We start from the raw sequence: 21822 nt of genomic DNA, 5'->3' as shown, positions 1-21822 counted from the left end.
AATGTTCACGTCTTTATTTCACTGTTAGAAAATAGAAGTTTGTTTGGTGATATGTGAGCTAATATTCTAAACTCCTAATCACCCTCTATGTGAATGAACAGGAAGGAGACACTCTCTCGGAGGCTAACCACTGCTTTTTTCATTTGTATTTGTTTATCGTTGTTTTAGTTCGGCGTTTGACGTCAAACACACATTTTTAAAAAAAACCTGGCTCTTGAATGAATGTATGAATAAATGAAGTAATCAAGCTAATTGATCGTGAGATGGCAGCTGGAGTCTGACGTCGGGCGTCTCACTGTCACTGTCAGTGTAAACAGATAAACAGCTGAGCAGGCGTTTCATTAGCAGAGCGTTAGCCTCGTTAAGTTTCAGGGATCTGCCGTGGTTTTTATTGACTCGTGTTTTCTTGTACCATCTGTTTTTTTCAGTCAAACAAACAAACAAACAAACAGTGACTGTCTTCTGTCTCCACTCAGTGATTATAAAAGTCATTTATTTTGAGTTGCTGCCAAACTGAAGACAATTACTATGTGTGTGTGTGTGTGTGTGTGTGTGTGTGTATTTATACCTTTGTGAGGTTCAAAAAAACCTACAAAACAACATTTTGTCTTTTTAAATTTAAAGTGATTTTTCAGGGTTAAGACCTGGTTTTAAGGGTTACGGTTAGAATAAGGTCTATGTTGAGCTTTGGTCAAGGGTTGGGTACTTAGATGTGGTGGTTCAGGTTAGTGTAGGGGGCGGAGCTAACAGTCCCCCCAATGTCCTCACAACAAGACATTTAACCGTCACAGTGACTCTAAAGCTGTTGGGGTAAAAATCCCGGATAGTTCTGCTTTAAATCTTTAATCTCTAAACACATAAATATTCTGTAACTCTGCTGCAGTGGAACGACTGTAGTCTTTTCAAGATTTGAACTCCTTATTTTTCTTTCTTCTTCTTTCCCAGCAGAGCGCTCATGGGAAATCTCGCAGCATAATGATGATATCAACTTTATTACGTGCAGCCCTGAAGCCCGTGTTTTTCGCTGCTTTTAGTCGCGGCGGCTCGCAGGGAAAGTAGATTCCATTGTTGGGTCGTAAAAGGTCGAAGCCATTGACTCTGTCCCCTCCCACCAGCCATTATCCCATCAAAGTGAGTCACCTGGGAAAATATAGACTGGAATAAATGATTTCCCTCTCTCTCTCCGTCTCCTCACCATCACCAGCCGCCTCCTGCTAACTCCCCGTGGCTTTTCGATAAATAGCTGTATCTCTGCATCTTTATTTCCCTCCTCTTTGTGTCTATTTTTCCCTCTTTGATACTCTCTCTCTCTCTCTCTCTTACAGCAGTCGATAACAGAAGCACAGCACAAAAGAAATCTTCCATATGGAAACATAATATATATGATATACAGCATATGTCCCTATCCAGAGTGATATTCCACATATATACATCACTCATGTGGTGATATATTATTAGTACACACGTAGAAATACACATAGTAAAATGTACTGTATAATGTCATGATTTCACCTTATGCTGTAGAATTTAATATATGTCCATGCATGAATTACATCAGATTTTTTGTTCCTTTGTTTCTTAGTCCGTTGTTTAGTTTTATCGTGATTATATATAAATATATACATTTATATATATATATATATATACATATTTGTATATATACATATCCATATATGTATATATACATATATATCTGGGGTCGCTCCCTGCTCCAACCTGAGAGTTCTGATGTAGATAAAAGCAGATGCTAACTGGTCATAATGGCTAATCAGATGCTAACTGGTCTCAGCGGCTAATATAACAACTGCTAACTGGTCATAATGGCTAATCAGATGCTAACTGGTCATGGTAGCAGATGCTAACTGGTCAAGGTGGCTAATATAGCAGATGCTAACTGGTCATGGTAGCCGATGCTAACTAGTCAAGGTGCTATCTGCTCCTGGTTTGTAACGATTTGAAACAATTTCCCCTCCACAACAGATCACAGCCTCACTTAACAACTCCTCTGTCTCTCCTGTTACTACGGTTACCGCCACATCTCCTCTGCCCCTCCCCCCTCCGCCGCACAGATGCTGTCGGACCCGTCAGTTTCCTGAGGCGAGAGTTTCCCTGCTGCTGCGAGTCTGTCACAGTTTCTCCTCTCAGGCTCAACACAGTGTGAAACCTGACTGCGTGTGTGTGTGTGTGTGTGTGTGTGTGTAAATGGTTTTTATTTTTAATTTTTGAGAGAGGTCACTGAAGCTTGAAGACGTTTGGAAACAACCCACAAGGTAAAGTTCTAAAAGCTGTATTATTGGGTGGTGGTGGGCGGAGCAACGGCCCTAATACACCAAACCAAAAACACAACATAAACTGAAAAATGAAAATGTGTCTTCTGAATAAAAGTGGCTGAGCCTCTGTTATGAGTAAAGCCACGCTTCCTCCTCAGTCACTTTCTTACATAATTTACCTTTAAATTCATTTTATTAACATTTTTCACACACACACTCTTCACAGTGTCGTCTCTGAAGCTGCCGCTGGCATCATTTATTCTTAATAAGCAGCAGATGCTTCATGGCTCATGTAAATGGTCAGTAACTGGTCACGCTCTCTCCGGCTCTAACACTTCATTAGCGATATAATTGAACTGTGTGTCCATGTGACGAGGAAATCCATAATCTACATACTTAAAACTCTTGAACTCTATAAATGACTGTTATTATTATAATTACTATTAATGTATGTTATTACTGTTAGTGCTGTGTAGCTAAAGACTTTCATTAAAACACGTGTTACAGAAATGTGTCTGGGAATTCCCCTCTGTGATACTTTTATTTTGAAAGCTATAGGGATGAACAGAAACTGAGACTTTTATTTTATAAACTGAAGAGCTGCGTTTTAGTGTGGATGAACAGAAACTGAGACTTTTATTCTGGAAACTGTGTGGATGAAGAAAAACTAACTTTTATTTTGAAATCCTGAAGAGCTGCGTTTTAGTGTGGACCAACAGACATTACTGAGACTTTTCTTTTGAAAACTGCAGTGTTGAGTTTTAGTGAGGTTGAACAGACCACACAGAGAATTTTATTTTGAAAACTGCAGGGTTCAGTTTTAGTGTGGATGAACAGACTGAGACTTATTTTAAAAACAGCTACGTTGTGTTTTATTGTGAATGAACTGAGGCGTTTATTTTGAAAACGGAGAGGTTGTGATTTAGTGTGGACTAACAAAAAGACTAGAAGACAAAAGAGACTTAAATTTTGTGTTGGGCTGAGTTTTAGTGTGGATAAACAGACACTACCAAGACATTAAATTTGAGAACTGAGAGGTTGTAATCTAGTGTGGACGAACATACGCTGCCAGACTTTTAGTTTGAAAACTGTGCTATTGTGTTTTAGTGTGGATTTTTAGATTGTTTGAGTCGAGTCTCTGTCTCATATAAATTCAATGAGATTACCGTTACCATGGAGACATGTTTTTAATTGACTTTCCTCTCTTTATCTCAGCAGCGTCCTGGCATTCAAAGTCTGCAAGCTTTGCCAAGTCCAGCTCTGTCCTGAGTCCATGTCCACTTTTGTCCCGCTGATTGTTTGGGACGCTCTGCCCGTGAGACAGATTTGCTCAGTCTGAACAACAGACAGGACATTTTTCACACTGCTGGTTTTTGAGTCCTCGTGGACGTGCATGGAGAGAATCAGCGGCTCACAGGATGAGTTGGTGTCGCAGATTTTTTTTTCCCCCTGAAAGCTTATGTTCCAGCTCAGTTTGCTGTGGAAATGAGTTTTTCAGGCTGATTTGACAAACGTCCAGCTGAAGACAAGACGAGGCATCTGATGTGTGTTTGTGTGAGGCTAGTTCTCAGTGAAAACACTTAAATAATGATTTTCTAAAGTCTACAATATCTTAGGAATATGACTTTTCAAACAGGAACGTGACATTTTCTGTTGTTTCTGTTGCTTGTTTTTTTGTTGTTTACTCTCTCACACCAAAGTCCACAGAGAAAATCAGTGATTTTAGCTCACGGGGACACAGGAGCCGCTGGTCTACTACTGCCTCGTGTGGTCACTTTGTGTCACTGAAATAAACCTGAATGAATTTATTTTAAATGTCAAAGTGAGAAAATAAGACATTTGATGTTGGAGGCAGCGGTGGATCAACAGCTCTTGTGTGCTGTGATATTAAAATTAAAATATTAAAATCACTTTTCCCTCATGGGGTTTGGTGTGGGAGCGTGAGTGGTTTACAAACTTTCCTCGGAGGATTCGCCGATGTGGGCGGGGTTTAAATTTAAATGCATCATGGTCCACCAGAGTCGAGCTCTGGTCTCCATCGACCTGCTGCCGGATGAAAAGCTGCGACGTGACCTCTGACTTTGAAAAAGGTCGTTGTAATTGATTTTTGAGCGGCGGATCAATATCCTGTGGGCGTCGACGATGTCAGCGAGCGTCGCCAAAGCTGCTGCCACTGACAGTGAGGGGGCGACAGAGAGCGAGACACACTTCAAAACAACCGTTTCAGACAATGGGAGGACCCTGGTCATGTGACAGGAAGTGATAGATAGATAGATAAATAGATAGATAGATAGATAGAGTGACTTATGATTTGTTTGTCTCCGTCAGGGAACAGTAGTTACAGCCATAACGTTGTGTTTTTTAACACTTAACAACAATAAAGTAAACTTAAACGTATTGTCTTTAAAGCAGCAACACACACACTCTCGCTGTATGAATTATTAACAACACATTTTCACTCTTTCCTCCTCATTTGGCACATTATCTCCACACACACACACACACACACACATTCTTGTAGAGCATTCATAATGAGGACACACACACACACACACACACACACACTTGCCCTTCACCTCAATCTTTAGTCTTAATCCTCAAAAAACCCATTAAAATTGTGAGGATCAGCTAAAATGTCCTCACGCCGATCAGTGCCAATCGAAATTGGTCAAATAACTCAGCATTCCTCCACACCAAAGCCCACAGAGAAAATCAGTGATTTTAACATCACAGCACACAGGAGTTGTTGATCCACTGCTGCCTCCATCACTAACTTCAACTGTCTTATTTTGTAAAATTCGGCATTTTAAAATCCTTCGTTCAGATTTACCTCAGTGACACAAAGTGACCACACGAGGCAGCACTAGACCAGCAGCTCCTGTGTCCCCACGAGCTTAAATCACTGATTTTCTATATGGACTTTGGTGTGGGAGAGTGAGTGGTTTACAAACTTCAGTTTCCTGTTGGAAAACTTAATAAGAGAAAGCACTTTAATTGTGTGGGAATGTAAATTATGTAAAACACTGGAGTGTGTCGCCTGCTCCATTTTTCTTTCTGGAGAGTGTGCTTGTATCTGAATGTTGAAGGCACAGAAAATGTTCCACAGTAAACTAATATAAACTCTCTTTTCTCCCTGCTTTTATTTCCCTGCAGTGACCGTGGTTTGTTTCCTCTAAATTACCTTTAGATGGCGAGGACGTGTGTGACTGTCATTGAAAGGCATTAAAAGTTTCCTTTGTTTGGCAGCTGTTGTCCAAACTTGAAGAGTGCAGCTCTGATAAGGATTACAGGAAACGAGATTACCATGTCCTTGAAAACCTCAGCTGCTGAATCAAAGAATGTGTTTAAGATCTGCTGAAGTGTTTGTGTGGACCAACGGAAAACTGTGGGGTTTGTTTTTTAGTAAGGGGGAGGAGAAACTGAGATTTTTTTTTTGAAAACTTTAGACTTTAAATTTTAGTGTGGAATTGTGTTTGTCCATGCTAAAAAAAAAACCTAGTTTTTATTTTTGAAAACTCAAGTGTTGTGTTTTTTGTGTGGATGAAGATAAACAGAGGCATTTAATTGGAAAACTTTCAGGAAATGTTTTAGTTTGGATGGACATAAACTATGACTTTTACTTTGAAAATTCAGAAGTTGTGTTTTTAGTGTGGATGGACAGAAACAAAGGCTTTTTATTTTGAAAACTTCCAGGTTATGTGTTTGTGTGGATGGAATGAAAGAGAGACTTTTATTTTGAAAAGTCAGAATTTGTGTTTGTAACATGCATGAAGAGGAACAGAGGCTTTTGTTTTGAAGACTCAAGAGTTGTGTTTTTAGTGTGGATGAACGGAAACAAAGGATTTTATTGTGGAACAATTCCATGATATGTGTCAGTGTTGATGAACAGAAACAGTGACTTTTATTTTGAAAACCTAAAGGGTTGTGTTTTAGTGCAGATGAACAGAAGGAGAGACTTGCATTTTTAAAACGGCGTGGTTGTTAATTACACTTTTGTAAAGTAAACAATCACTGTTTGACTAAAAACCCAGCTGCGTCCTGTTCACACATGAATGGTCATGTGACGCGTGTTATCAGGTCACGTGACGCGTGTTATCAGGTGTGTGTTTGGTAGAAACCTTCACACGTCCCTGACGTTGTTGCTCTGAGTCAGTGTTTGTACGCCAGGACAGATTTGTCAAATCTCTGCGGTTCTGTTGCCAACAGTGAAAAACCCACCGGTTTAAACACGTATTTAAGTCTCGGCAGTAATCGACTGAGTCGTCAAACGTCTCCACAGATGGTGACAAAGCTTGTCGAGGCAGGAGTGCCGAGCAGAGGGAAGCTTTGAGGCCGCGTGGCCTTGCGAATCCTCCTGACGGTGGGATGATGTAAAGAGACAGGCTGCACTGTTGCTGCGCTGAACCAAGACCTCTGCCCTCCTCAGGGAAGCTCTTCTACTTATTAAACACACAACAACCAAACAACTGAGCCGTGGCACGCACATATTTACAGGCTCTGTGAAATGGAAAAATGCATTTCTCATGTTGTAGTCGATGTAAAAAATTATGTTTTTTCCCCCCTCCTGCAGTTAGACATCCGTGCTCTCCAGAGTTCAAAGCTTCCTAATGGTGGTGTAGTGTTGGCCTCTGTGAACCCGTGTTTCCATTGTGGTACACTTCGGTAAAGCCCTGCCGTGTCAACGACATCAAACACGATGCAACAGATCAGCTTGTTTTTTTTTCCACTCAGTTTATACAGGATGGTATGGTTGGGAACGGTAAAGTCCTGGGTCAGGCTCGCATTTCAACCAAGATCAGTACCATTACTTGGTAGGTGGGGTGACCGATGATAGTTGCTTTTATCCCAAAAAGTTGGACCTTGGGGCATCTGAGCATCTTGTCTTTTTGGGCCAGACTAGATGCTCAAAGGCCCCAAGGTCAGTTGAGTTTGAGACCCCTTGTCTAGATCCTGTATCCTGTACTGTACCTTACCATTACTCTGGTACCCCAAGAGAAGGGTACCAAAAATGGAACGGTTGGGGCCATTTATTTTGGTACTATTCCTATACCAGGTCCTATGGAAACAAATCCTCTGTCGGGTTGCAAGGAGCGAGAAATTCCTGGTGAAATTCAAGAAATTTTTCCATAGCACCCTTTTCCACCAACATCTCCAGGGACTTTAATAACAGGGACTTCATTATCTGGGGGAAAGTATTCCCGGTTATCTGTGTGGTTTGCGTTTCCATCGCTCCTCAGTGCTCCAGAAAAGGAAACCCGGTCGATTTGTGACGCCGACTCGAACCTCGTCCTCAGCCAATACGCTCAAAAGAGCCTCGTCGTCCGTCCACTCATCGTACGTCCTTGTCTTTGGCTCCATATGACTGATGGACAAAGTTCTTCTTTCTTTGTCTTCTTTTAAAGGTCACAAAGTAAGTAATTGTTTCAGTAAAAGTTTGGGGCAAACGGTGGAAAAGGGAAATTAGAAATGTTCCTGCGGTGGAAAAGGCAGCTTGTGGGAACTTTAGTTTGGCAATTTTGGAAATATTCCAAATTGGAAGAAACTTTCAATTGGATTTAATGGGATTTATACATCTGCTCCTGTTCTCTCTCTTTTGCCTCTGTCCCCCATTTTTCCTTTCACCCCAACCTGTCTAGGCACATCTGAGACTGGTCATCTGGTTTCTTCCTCTTAAAAGGGAGTATTTTCCTCTCCACTGATGCCTAATGTTTAATGAGATGGATGAACGTGATGTTGTGATGTTTGAGTGAAGCCATCATTATTATTATTATGCTGTGCATGTTTTTATTTCCCTTTAAATTAAAAGAGAGCAAAACAGTTTTACATCAGCGACGCAGGCAGAGTCGGCCAAGTGTGAAAAATATGTGAGGCAAAATATATACATGAAAATAATGAGGAATACACACACGCACACACACAGTCATTTGTTGTCAGTGATTTATGACCATAGAGAAAAGTAATGAATGAAGATGATTTATGGATCTTTTCGCCTTAATGCACAACAAACTGCACATCGAACTTTTGTACAACGCGTAGCTCCGTTTTATTTGCAGTCAGCGCTAGGGATGGGAATTAATAAGAATTTAATGATTCCGATTCCATTAGCGATTGTCATTGGGTGAGCGAATAAGTACAAATTTGAGTTTATCCTCGCCTCGGCCATTTTATTCTTCCCTGCCACAGTGAATGGTGTAGCTCTAGGTGCACGAGAGCAACTTGCTGCAGCCTCTGAGCCGGCCAGACTCCGTCCGTCATCATCATAAAATCATAAAATCTGTGAACAACGTCTTTATCTCACTGTTAGACAGAGTTTTCCAACAGGAAACTGACATTTGTAAACCACTCACTCTCCCACACCAAAGTCTATAGAGAAAACCAGTGATTTTAACATCACAGCACACAGGAGCTTTGAAGTCCTTGGTTCAGATTGACCTCAGTGACACAAAGTGACCACACGAGGCAGCAGTGAACAGCAGCTCCTGTGTCCCCGCCAGCTAAAATCACTGGTTTTCTCTATAGACTTTGGTGTGGGTGTTAAAAACGTCCGTTTCCTGTTAGAAAAGTCGGTCTAACAGTGAGATGAACACATGAACATAATCTCACACTGTCATACACTTAATCTGAATTAGTTCCCCCATTCAACCGCCCGTCCACAAAGACCTGAACTATCCCTTTATCATATGCACATAATTCTTTGTGTGGAAGAAAAGCAAAGTGTGGTCTGAGTATGGAATAGATAATGACATGTAAATATGTCATGAAGAGGAGGAGGAGGAGAGGATAGTCTCCATATTTACACACACACACACAGAGTGAGTGTGGTTTGAACATTAAAAATGCATTAGAAGCCAATTATCCAAGTATCTGAGGAAATAGAAACAATCAGGATAAAAATCAGACGGACAGCGAGGAACTCTCTCTTTAAAAACACAGCTGATTATTTGACTTTATTATTCAGCATCAGGTGTTTTTCTCCACCTTTGTTTTCTGTAATCTATATTCTGGACAAAAGCGAAGCATGGACGTAGTACTGCGGTTGCAAAATGTGCACTCTGAAGCCCGAGAGAGTCGCAATTCGACAAGCATTGTATCAATTATGTGCAAGCACAAATTCAGATTTCTCACCTGCAGCCAAACTCCTGTCGAGCTCTGGAAGTGACGTGACTCGATTGTCATGGACCGCCATGTTGGCAGGCGATGATGCGGCAAAACTGACTTGGTCGAGTGACGTCAGCTACTGGAGCTCGACTGGAACATGATTAATGAACATCATTTACAAAGCTGATGGTGGTTGAAATTAGTGATTGAGACCATTGACTCATCCCATTCAAACACAATTTTTTTTGCAAGCAGTGGAGTGGGGTCGCCCCCTGGTGGCCAACTGCAACTTCGGTCAGATATATATATATATACATATATATATATATGTATGTATACAGTATATGTAGGATGAGAAAAACTGCAACTGTGACTGTGAAAGCTACCAGAAAGGGAACGTTCAACAGAGGACACAACCTTTATACTGTGCTTCCCTCTAGTGGTGATCAGGGAAATCACACTCTCACACAGGATAGAGATAAACTGCACACGTGTGTATATACAGTATATATACACACATATATGTATATATACATATATATGTACACTCAGTTTTCTAAACGTCTGTCTTTACATCCAGCACACGATCGATAAATAATGTGATGCTGCGGACTTTTGTGACAAACACAATGAAGGGAACACTTCAATATGGCTGTTTTTAAACAAAATATGCAAAAACATATGACATAAATACATACATTTACTTTAATAAAAATGTCCAGTGTGTAATATTTCAGAGGACACGTGTAATAAACTGCCCACGGATTAGTATTAGTTATTATTAGTTATTTACTTGCTCTAAAATAAAAAATAATTTGGTTTTCATAGTCTAAGACTGGAGTGTTTTGATTGTACTTTAATTCTAATGAATTATATTGTGAAATAGTCGTTTGGTAAAGCAGTATGTACTGTGGAAGATGTATTTAAAACCACATAATAAAATGTATGCTCTGTTTTTCTGGATCAATTAGATGAAATTCAGAAAAACTGAACTGGGAAAATAAAAAACAATATTTCAGAAAGACATAAAACAAATCTGTTAAAATGATCACATTCATTCAGAAAAACACAACTATAAAAAAAAGTAAATAGATAAAAAAAAACCTGGAAAATGTCCTATAACTTAACGCAACACCAACAGAACTAAAAATAATCTCATTCTTTCATTAGATTATTAGTGAAACTCGTATTTAGTTTCTAATTTTGACACGTGACGGCACCTGCCGTTTCTGTGACTCACCCCGCCCCTTCTTCACTTTCTTGTATCCCCATTGGTTGAAAACCTCGTCCGTCAATTCGACCCGGAAGAGGTGCCACAAAGATGTCGGCGGTAATCTGAGCAGCTTTGAAGAGACGAGCTGTGTTTTCTGAGACACGTTTTTACAACTAAACAACGCGAAAAGACGGAAAACGACCCGCACAAGAGACAAAAAGAGACAGATTAAACGAAACCGAAGGACTTTATTTGAGCTTGGACTCGACGTTTGCTGTAGTTTAACCCGGAAATGTGACGCCTTTTGGTGAGAAACGTTTGTTTGAACTAAATGTTTTTTACAATTTAACACGTGTTTTTATTTTTCAGCAGAATTGAGCAGTCACACTCAAAAGTTTTATTTTCCTGAGGGAGATGTTAAAAGAATAAGAGCTACAAAAACAAATAATACAAATACAAACTTTATTTGTCACATAAATACGTAGTAGTTCAATAATACAATTGATTAACAGTATTTAGATGCTTTAAAAAAAACAACATTTTTAGACCTGCATGACAAAAAAACGTGAATCACGTTTTGGTATTTTTTATCAATTCTCTTACACCAAACTCTATAGAGAAAATCAGTGATTTTAACATCACAGCAGTAGACCAGCAGCTCCTGTGTTTTGTGAGCTAAAATCACTGATTTTTCTCTATGGACTTTGGTGTGGGAGAGTGAGTGGTTTACAAAGTTCAGTTTCCTGTTGGAAAAGTCTGTGTAACAGTGAAATAAAGACGTGAACATGTTCTTAAGACATCGTAGACTGAAGCAGGTGTGGATGTTATGAGGGGAACCTTTTGCTAAGGGGTTAAATGTTTATGTCTTTGTGTTGTTAGCCTGTGTGTCTCAGTCTGGTTTTCTGGAAAGGGGTCTCCAACATCTCAGTCAGCACCATCTATTATTACCTGAAATGTCACATCCTCCAGGTGCGCCTGTCCTTTGATTCCATGACTGGACATAACGGCGTCCCTCTGCGGTTTTGTCTCCGCCTGGCTCCAGGCAGCAGTCGGTTTCCCTGGTGGACGCCATGGACACTCAAGACCCAAGAGTGACGGACGGTGAGCGGCTACGGCTGAATGGTGCGAGTCGCTCGAGCGCGGAGGTCGAATCAGATGAGGACGTCGAGCCAGTGGAGACGGGCGACACGTCAGCGGAGGGAGACGGTTTTCATAGTCGTCTCTCTGGTGCTGGTGGGAGGCTGGTGGTGTTGAAGGAAGAGGCCGGCGGTGGCGACTCAGACAATGTGGCGTTGTGGCTCGTCATCGAGTCAGGAGCACTGAGCAGCGATTCAGAGGAAGCAGGGAGTGGCGTGGACGCCCTCTCACAACACGGTCAGGGAATCAGTGACATCAGTGCGCTGGAGCGACGAGACGCTGGACGTGAAGGTAAAACTCAGGGCGTCGTTCTTACGATATGAAGTCATTTTTTAACGTTTCGGTTAGCGCAATGATTAAAAGATTAATAACCAGCTGTTTTTCTTCAAATAAAACAAACAAGTTTTAAGCTTTTTTTTGCTGTTCAAATGTGAATATTTTCTGTTTTCTTTGCTCATGTAACAAAGAAATAATTAGAGACGCCGATCAAGACTTTTCTGACATTTTATGGACCAAACAACAAATTGCTGAATTCATAATGTATATTAACATATTTTCCTGTGTATTTTCCTCTCTTTTTAAGCTCCTCCTCCTCCCGTGCCCCAGACCCCCCCTCTCTCGGGAGAGAAACCTCACCAGTGCGAGTATTGTGGGAAAACATTTGCAAAGAAGGGCGGCGTCATCACACATCAGATGCGCCACTGCAATGCCAGCCGAGCAGCGTCCGTGCAGCCTCAGCAGGGGGCGCCGTCCCCGACCGAAGGGCATGTGAAGCCACGCAAACAAGTTTTCAAAGAGAAGAGCAGCAAAGACAAGGCATCGCGGGAGAGGACTCATGCCTGCACAGAGTGTGAAAAGAGCTTCTTCTCTGTGCACACGCTGAGGCAGCACCTGCTCATCCACACCGGAGAGAAATCCTTCCGCTGCGACGTGTGTGGGAAGTGCTTCGGTCGAGAGGGAAGTCTGAAGCAGCACCGGCTCGTCCACAGTGGCGAGAAAACCTTTGCGTGCGACCTGTGCAGCAAAACCTGCGCCAGGAGGGGAGATCTGAAGAAACACATGCTCAGCCACTCCGAGGAGAAACCGCACCGCTGCGCCCACTGCGCCAAAGGCTTCAAGCTGCCGTCCAAGCTGAAGCAGCACGAGCGGCTCCACCTGGAGGAGAAACCACTGCAGTGCGAGCTTTGCCCCAAAGCGTTCGGCAGCGCGGCGTTGCTGGCAGCGCACCGGCACGTTCACACGGGGGAGAAACCCTTTCTGTGCGCGGTGTGCGGCCGGGCCTTCAGCGACCGTGCTAACCTGCGGAAGCACCAGAGGATTCACACGGGGGAAAGGCCGTTCAGCTGCTCCCACTGCGACGGGAAGTTCCGCCTCCGGCAGCACCTGACTGACCACGAGCTCAGCCACGCCAGCGAGAAGTTGTTCACGTGCGAGTCTTGCGGGAAAGGCTTCACTAGAGTCTTCGGACTGAAGAAGCACCAGTTAACTCACAGGGAGAAACCGCCAAGCTGCTCCCTGTGCGGGCGGCAGTTTGCCGACGCGGTGGAGCTCAGTGGCCACGAGTGCAGGGAGACAGCGGAGAAACCGCACCGCTGCGCCGAGTGCGGCAAGTGCTTCACGCAGGCCGTGACCCTGAGGACGCATCAGCTCATCCACTCCGGACAGAAACCCTTCAGCTGTAAAGACTGCGGGAAGCAATTCAGGGACAAGGCTAACCTCAGCAAGCACGTCCGCATCCACACGGGCGAGAAGCCCTTTAAATGTGAGGACTGTGGGCGGAGCTTCAGGCTCCAGCAGCCGCTCACAAGCCATCGACTCACACACAAACGGAAAGAGGCGGTCCTCCGGGGTTTTACACAACAACGCGGAGGCGTTCTCCCCTAGGGCTAATGCTAAGCTAACTACGTTCATGGTTAAAGTGTGGAAAATGCCTCCATCCAAGTGACGCAATATTTCAACTCAAGCGAAACATCGGGATCGACTTAAGGCGCTCACTCTCACTAGAGCTGTTTTGCAAGTATTGCGACAATATCGTTATATTGTTTTGTGACTTCAATATCGCGGTAATAGCATATCGTGACTTAAATATTGCGTAATATTAGCGTATCGAGACTTGAATATCATGATAATATTGTATCCTGACTTAAATATCAAGATGATAGCATATCGTGACTTAAAAAACGTAATCATACCGTATCGTGACTTAGATATCGTGATAGTATTAGCGGATCGAGACTTAAATATCACAATGTCAAATCCTGACTTAAATATCGCAATATTATTGTATCGTGGTGTCATCTCACTCATTTTTCAGACCTGTGGCTAAAACTTAAACTTAAAGTTTGCCGCCGTCTCACTTTACTAGCGTAGCGGTTTTGCCTCCGCTTCACCTCTGTCATGTCACACCACTGTGTCTCCACAGATACGAAAACAAAACACAGTGGATCGCATGGAGCAGATGGGACTTGATCGGCGTAGTTTACATTCATAACTCGCACACTGCAGCTTTAATGCGTTTCTCACATGTAGCGTCTTTAGTTAAAGGGACAGTTCAGGTGTTTTTTTGATGCATCGTGGTAATGTGTCACATACCGGTGTGAGAAATCAATTGTTTGGAAAATGAATCAGCGGTGATTCATGTTCCCGTGTCCTCACTGTTTACCCGAGGAAAACACCAGATTCCAGTAAAACAAGGAAAAAAAGGATTGATCTGTGTTTACTTTATCATGACGGCAAAGGCGTACAACAAACACCAGTTACTCAAACGTGATTTGACCCTGTGTTTCTGGGACGTCCCCCAAACACTGCTGAGTCACCGCTCCCTCGGACACAGAGGCTTCAAATGAGTGGACGGCGAAGATCGCAGAAACATTCAGCGAGCGGAGGACGAGCGACCGCAGGAAAACAATGATGAAGCCATTCTTTGTGCTCGCGTGTGTGAGTTTGATTGTCCATGCAGAAGCTTCAGGGGTGAGTTTCACTTCAGCTTAAACATAAATTTAAATTCATACGAAATCAAAAACATGACTTGACATGACCCCCTGAGCCTGAAAATTAGCAATTTGTACAATTGTTTAAAAGAAAATGGAAGATTTTACATTTGTATAATCCTGAAAACAATTGTGTAACGGAAAATAACTGATTTGTCACAATTCACTAGCTACATTTATATAAATTAATATATATTAAAATATGTGTATATATGTACAGCTAAAAAACCCTGAACCAAGCCAAAAAAATTTGTTTAAAAAACCCCCATTATTTTTACAATTGTATAATCCAGAAATTAATATTTATAATCTAGTACAATACTACACATTAAAGATAACGATGAAACATTTATTTATTTATTTATTAAATTAATTAATTAATTAATATATATTTAATATATTAATGTTACGAATATGTTCAAAAAATAAAGTAAAAAAACATGCATACTTATATTAGAAGATGAGATGTCAACACTTTTTTTTTTTATCTCTCGCTTGTTCTGTAGGTTGACCCCAGAGGATCTCGTCCAGTTGAACAGGGCACCAGGTCGGAGAAATGTGCCACTCAGAAGGAGTGGCCGTTCTGCACGGATGACGACTGGGTAAAAACCATGCGTTTTAAATCAGGACCTCACAAAAATATCATTTAAAGATTCCTGTTCTTTGTCCATCAGGGGTCCAAGTGTCCCTCAGGCTGTAGGATCCAGGGACTGATGGACAAAAATGACCACAGTCTCGTGAAGAGGATCGAGAAGATCCGCAACATCCTTGACCTGAACAAAGTCCGGCACCGGTCCACGGACCAGGTGTCCAAACAGACCTACGACTACCTGAAGGACAAACTCCTCGTCGATGCCGGTCAGTGAGGTTTAAAAGCTATTTTACATTATTTTCTGCATCATTTTTGACTCAATAGATGGATTTTTTTATTTTATACTTTCATATAAAACCAGATGCTTTTATGTCCTGAACTGACTTTCTCCACGTTTTTGAGGTCCTGGTAAAAAATATGTTTAGGATGATTTTACATTTTTATAAAAAAAAAAAATGGATGAAATATTTCATGGCTGATTTAACCTAAAATAATTATTGTTATTATTTGGTGCGTCCCCACACCCTAGCTGTGAAATCTTCAATTTGTACAGTTGTGGCAAAGGAAAAAGTAAAAAATATTTAAATAATATAATAAATAAAATTAAAATTTTTAAGAAATCAACTTTTTTTATATATATAAAACCAGACGCTTTTATGTCCTGATCTGAATATTTTATCATTAGTTTTTATGAAATATTTTATTGCTAATTAAACCTAAAATAAATACCACATCACTAGCCTGTAAATCATTAATTTGTACGAATTTTGAAACTAAACAACCACATTTTTTTATTTAATTTCAAACAAAATTAGAGAAATTCTAACTTTGTATTTAAACTGAAGCTTTTATCTCTTGAACCAAATATACAACAGCACAAAACAACAAATAACAGCATATTCTGCTAAATTGTAATGTTACATTTAAAGTAGTCAATAATAATCATAGTAACTGGTTTATTGATTTATTAGGAAACAGTTTGAGAATTTTTGTAATGGTCACATTTCCATGCAGTTTTTTTCATAAACTGACACCAGACTAAATCACATTTTTTTGTTTAAAACTATTTAAAATGTTTTATGTTCTGGACTTAACATTTTTTTGAGTTTTTCGTCAAATTTTTTTGGCTGATTTCACCTAAAATCACTGTATATTTATTATTTACAACTTCTTATACATGATTTGTGGTTTTTACTTCTTTCAGACTTACCTTAAAAAAAATTATGTGCAGCATATTCTGCTTAATTGAAACGTGTTTTCCCCCCAACATTTTTTATTTCATTAGAATAAAAAACAGTTTGAGGATGAATTTATTTTTGCAAACAAATACTTTTGAGTAGCAAATAAGTGCATTTAGTGTTGTTTTGTATCCGTTTTTATGTTTTATCTTCTGTCAAATGTCTATTGTCACCTGCCTAGGGACTACAGACGTAGTTTAGCATTGTTGCTATAATCTGGCATATTTACATCCTCAATTGTTGAAGATGTTCATCAATATGCATTGTCCCTATCAAATAAACAAATAAATAAAATAAATAAAAAAGACAAAAAAAAAAGATATTTATTCTGTATACCAGACAATGACAACAACTACTACGGCCTGGCCCAGAATCTGCGTCAGAGAATCACCGACATGAAAATCAAAATCGACCGACAGCTGAGGATCCTCGCGGCCATGAAAGATCGCGTCAAAGACCAGGTCGTCGAGATGCAGAGGCTGGAGGTACGGAGACACCATAGGGAGGTGGGGGGGCGGGGTGTTGTTCTTTTTAACAAAATGTTCCTGTAATTCCAGTCAGATAATTGCATAATGTTAAAATAAATAAATAAAATTGAAAACAATTCATAGAAGAACAAGAATTAAACAGGTTCATTTGTTGAGATGTCGAGGCTTGAGGTACGGAGACCCAACAGGGACCAAAACTAATGGACCTTTCATTTAAACTTATTACAAAATCAGCTAAATTTAAAAAAAAAATCCCACCAAAATTTTCTTTAATTCCATTCAGAAACTTTGCATAGTATATATAATATAAAAAATAAATAAATGTACAATTTATCACATGAAATAATTTATTGATACAATAATGAATAATTACAATAATGGATTTGAATCCAATGAAAATGAGCTGCTCGGCCAGTTAGCGTTAGCTTCAATGTTCACTTCCTCTCATTCAGTGATGTGAAATAAATTTGTTTTCATATTAACGACTCTATAACATTCATTTGGTTCAGTTCTGTTAGCATGCTACCTTCTGTTCTGGCTCCTGATTGGATGAAGAGTTGTAGGAAACTGGAAAAGCTTCACCTAGTGACGTTGGCTTTATGTGTGTGTGTGTGTGTCTTTGTCTTTGTCCTTCAGGTGGACATCGACATCAAGATCCGTGCCTGCAAAGGCTCCTGCAGCAGTGCCACAGCTTACGAAGTGGACAAGGACAGTTACGTGGCTCTGGACAAACAGGTAACAACTGGATTCTGTGGTTTCATCGCATCCAAGGACTATTTAAGGAACAACTGTGTGTTCCTGAAGTACTCGGCGGTCGTAATATCTCAGTTAGACATAGGATGTTTTAATTGGAGCGCCCCCTGAATTTGTGAATCCAACTGGTAGATCAGTATAAAAGACTTAAAATTCTACTTATAATTCCAAAATCTACTTAAAGTTCCAAATTGTATTTATAATTCCAAAATCTACTTAAAGTTCCAAAATTCTACTTATAATTCCAAAATCTACTTATAACTCCAAAATCTACTTATAATTCCAAATTCTAATTCTAATTCCAAAATCCCACTGATTGGTCATAGAGTGCCGTCACTGAAGAGTTTGACACAAAAATCAAAGCCAATGATGTCCAATTGTAGATCAAAGTTAAAACTTAATATCCTGAAAACATGCATTCATCTCCAACATTTAGCAAATCAAAGTGTAAAATGTTTAACAGAGGAGTCTGGTGTATTTAGAGAGTGCAGATGTTTTTGTTAAACTGGTCTTTAACATCCAGCTGCTGTCGGCGTCCTCTTCCACAGATTGATCAGCTGGACTCTCAGTCGAGTCAGAGCGTGCAGTCCGTGCGGACGCTGTACGTGATGAAGAGCCGGCTGCTGCGGGACACGAATGTGGACACCATCTTCAAGTCCGGTCCTGGCTCCACAGTAGCAGCACAGCAGACTGTAGACGTGTTCCCCGAGGTAACGTCGTGTTGTTGTTGTTGTGGTTGTTGCTAGGCGTGATTAGGAATCACAGAAAAATAAGAATTTATTTCAAAAGGTTAGTTTGGGGGATTTTCTCTATGGACACCGAAAGTCCATAGAGAAAATCAGCGATTTTAACATCACACACATAGGAGCTGTTGATCCACTGCTGCCTCCATCACTAAGTTCAAATGTCTTGTTGTCAATTTGCCATTTTAAATCCTTTGTTCAGATTAACCTCAGTGACAAAGTGACCACACGAGGCAGCAGTAGACCAGCAGCTCTTGTGTCCCGACAAGCTAAAATCACTGATTTCTTTTGAGAGTGAGTGGTTTACAAACTTCAGTTTCCTGTTGGAAAAGTCTGTCTAGATGGATGGATGGATGGATAGATAGATAGATAGATAGATAGATAGATAGATAGATAGATAGATAGATACTTTATTGATCCCGAAGGAAGTTGAAGATTCAAGTCTCACAGTAAGATAAAGATATTGCAGACTTAAACTGACGTAGATCTTATGAGGTGAGACTTTTATTTAGTGTGAAACTGCTGGTAGGGTTCTCAGGCTCGTTCTCCAGTTCTTGATTCTTAAACCTCTTACAGAACCATCTGTAAACCCATGCCCATGTTTTCTCTCTCAGGTGAAGACCATGCAGTTGGTCCTGGAGGAGGAAGGTTCTAAAACATCTCCAGCAACCGTCTCCAAGGACTCAGGTACTTCCTACTCATCATCATCATCATCGTCCTCCACTGTTTCCTCCTCCTCGGGTAAATCCCTCACTGAGCTCAGCGGATCCACCGGCGGTTCTTTGGGTGGAGGATTTGATTCCCAAAGTCAGCCCAGTACGTCCCACATAACCACATCAACTGTGTCTTGCACCAAAACCGTCAGGAGGATCATCGTCCACACAAAGGACGGGCCAGTGGAGAAGGTGGAGGAGATAATGGAGGGAGGTCCCGGGTGCAAGACTGTGACCGACTTTAGCAAAGGAAGCCTGGCCACTCTGTTCCCCTCCCTCACCTCCTCCTCGTCCTCCTCGTCGTCGTCCTCCTCGTCCTCCTCCTCGTCTGTCTCCTCTAAGGCTTTCCAGGTCGATGGAACTAAAGGAAGCCTCACCACAAGTTCCAACAGCGGACTCGGGGACCCGTTTTCCTCCGACATGGGCATAGACCTCGGCGCGTTCCTCACCGACAACGGAGAGGACGACGTTCCGGATTTCCATGCCCGGAGTGTGAAGAGCGCACGCGTTCAGCGACAGGCCGATTATGTAGGACAAGGTACCCAATAATGGTCTCAGTGGAGTTACATGTAATGTCCACAAGAGGGCGGCGCTCGGCGTAGCATCAGAAATAGCACGTGAACGTTTTCTTATTGATTGTTGCTACAGCGTAAAAAACAGCATGGGATGTTTTTGATTCGGGGATAGTTTGTGTTTTATGACGTGTGGTTGTATGAGGTGCTGTGAGCGCCCTCTGCCTACAGAACCACACCAAGCCCATTTAATGAAATCTAATTGGGCTAATTGGGTTTATTTTGTTTTGAGCAGGGATGTTTCAAAGGATAGGGGCCACAAACACATGGGCCCCTGGAGTGAATGTGGTAGCAGGAGCATAAATATGTTACTCACTGCAGGGGGCGCTCACAATACCTGTCATACTGCCACACTTGAGAAAATAAAAAATAAACTGTACCATCTCTTTTTAAAATCTTAGATAATTTTGGTTTATTTGTAATAAACTAAAGACCTGAAGAATCGTCCGTTTCTCTGGATCTTCGGGTTCCACAGAGCCACCGTTGTAATGTTACCGTATCAAAACGCACAAAGATTTAATTGATTGCGCAAAGTCTACGACTTTGTTCGTAAACATCAGCCTCGATTGCGACGCGCTCCAAATGCAGAGTCACCTTTGTTTTGTCACGAAAGTGCCGCTGTATTTGCTAGCTGGAGTCAAATGAAGTGAATCGGCTAACTCGCCGTCTGCCGTGTGCCCCTCTTTCTTCGCAGATTGTGTCGACGCCCACCAGAAGCACCTGAAAGGGGAAACAAACGGCCTGTTTAAGATCAAACCCGGCGGCACGCACACCACCGAAGTAGTGGAGGTTTACTGCCAGCAGGAGGGGCTAATGGGCGGGTGGTTGTTAGTCCAGCAGAGAGAGAGCGGCACGCTGAGCTTTAATCGCACATGGGCCGAATATCGCAGTGGGTTCGGCTCGGTTGACGCGCGGGGAAAGGGGGAGTTATGGCTAGGCAACCAGAACCTCCACTTGTTGACTAATCGGGGTGAGACAATGCTGAGGGTGGAGCTTGAGGATTGGGAAGGGGGCATGGCCACCGCCGAGTACACAATCAGTATCGGTTCAGAGGGGGAGGGGTTCCCACTGCATGTGTCTGCGTACACGGGGGACGCCGGCGACGCTCTAGTGGCGCCAAAGACCAACCGGGCGTCTTATCCGTCCCACAACGGAATGAAATTCAGCACCTACGACAATGACGGCGACGCAACGATGTTAAACTGCGCGCAGCTTTACGGTGGCGGGTGGTGGTACAACAACTGCGGCTCAGCCAATCTGAACGGCTTTTATTACAAAGGCGCGTACGAAATTAAGCCGTTTGGGATTCCGAACGGGGTCACGTGGGTGACGTACAAACCAGACAACTACAGCCTGAAAACTGTCAGGATGTTCATTCGCCCGGCTACGTTTTAATCGGACACAGAGAAACGTTAAAAAAATTGATGAAAAGGGAAACGTAATCGCATTCACAGAGAAAAGATCAGTGATGGATTTCAGAACCATGTCAAACTGTGTCCTCGTGTCTGCCACGTGTTTTTGTCTTGTGTGTAAACGGATTGATTGATCTGTTTGCTGTTGTTACCAAACCTGATGTTGTCAATGTCGCTGAACTCTGCACGATCAATAAAGAGTCAACGTTCACCTCAGCTTCTGTGTCCGGGATGTTATTTAAATTAAAAATTCTCAAATCTCTTTTTTTTTTTCATCCTTTCAATGTGATTTTTAAAAGATAATAAGCAGTTACAATAAATGTCTGGAATCTGGAATAATTTCACAATATAACTGAATATATATACTGTAAATTTAATGTTAAGTTTCTGTAGGAAGATTTTATTTTATCTTTTATCAAGTTTGGAGTTGTGTTTACAGGATATTATTAAATTATGCGACAGTGAATTAACATTTGATTTAAAATACTTTTTCCCTTGCATAGCTGTGTCTACTTTACCATGTTTACCCTTCATTGTAGTGTTTTATTGTTTGTTAGTTATAATCTATTTTATATACATGCACTGTCATTTGTGTTCATCATA

At 41.5% G+C, this 21822-nt stretch overlaps 2 protein-coding genes across 4 annotated transcripts; both read left to right on the top strand.

The window, feature by feature from the left end:
* Positions 1-10679: 10679 nt before the first annotated feature.
* LOC131456562 (oocyte zinc finger protein XlCOF6-like) lies at positions 10680-13610 on the top strand. 3 transcript variants are annotated; one of them, XM_058625003.1, is made up of 3 exons: positions 10680-10888; positions 11628-12009; positions 12302-13610. In XM_058625003.1, the coding sequence occupies exons 2-3, from the start codon at positions 11652-11654 to the stop codon at positions 13600-13602; spliced, it is 1659 nt and encodes a 552-aa protein (XP_058480986.1). In that variant the 5' UTR covers positions 10680-10888; positions 11628-11651; the 3' UTR covers positions 13603-13610. The 3 variants fall into 3 exon arrangements, with proteins under 3 accessions (XP_058480986.1, XP_058480985.1, XP_058480984.1); XM_058625002.1 differs by having other exon boundaries at positions 11624-12009; XM_058625001.1 differs by having other exon boundaries at positions 11551-12009.
* Positions 13611-14511: 901 nt separating this feature from the next.
* Positions 14512-21435, top strand: fga (fibrinogen alpha chain). The gene is made up of 8 exons (XM_058625000.1): positions 14512-14688; positions 15215-15310; positions 15383-15566; positions 16878-17023; positions 17663-17761; positions 18328-18489; positions 19137-19773; positions 20502-21435. The coding sequence occupies exons 1-8, from the start codon at positions 14626-14628 to the stop codon at positions 21200-21202; spliced, it is 2088 nt and encodes a 695-aa protein (XP_058480983.1). The 5' UTR covers positions 14512-14625; the 3' UTR covers positions 21203-21435.
* The last annotated feature ends 387 nt before the right edge of the window (positions 21436-21822 follow it).

This window comes from Solea solea, chromosome 3 (genome assembly GCF_958295425.1).
Source record: "Solea solea chromosome 3, fSolSol10.1, whole genome shotgun sequence".
NCBI lineage: Eukaryota > Metazoa > Chordata > Actinopteri > Pleuronectiformes > Soleidae > Solea > Solea solea.
This window is presented reverse-complemented; position numbering and strand designations above follow the sequence as displayed.

Bases quoted from the DNA above. Each gene is read 5' to 3' on its own strand.
- LOC131456562 (XM_058625003.1), top strand. From the start codon at position 11,652: ATGGACACTCAAGACCCAAGAGTGACGGACGGTGAGCGGCTACGGCTG. The intron at 12,010-12,301 runs GTAAAACTCAGG...TCTCTTTTTAAG, and splicing joins ACGAGACGCTGGACGTGAAG to CTCCTCCTCCTCCCGTGCCC.
- fga (XM_058625000.1), top strand. From the start codon at position 14,626: ATGATGAAGCCATTCTTTGTGCTCGCGTGTGTGAGTTTGATTGTCCAT. The intron at 15,311-15,382 runs GTAAAAACCATG...TTTGTCCATCAG, and splicing joins TCTGCACGGATGACGACTGG to GGGTCCAAGTGTCCCTCAGG. The intron at 19,774-20,501 runs GTACCCAATAAT...CTTTCTTCGCAG, and splicing joins GGCCGATTATGTAGGACAAG to ATTGTGTCGACGCCCACCAG.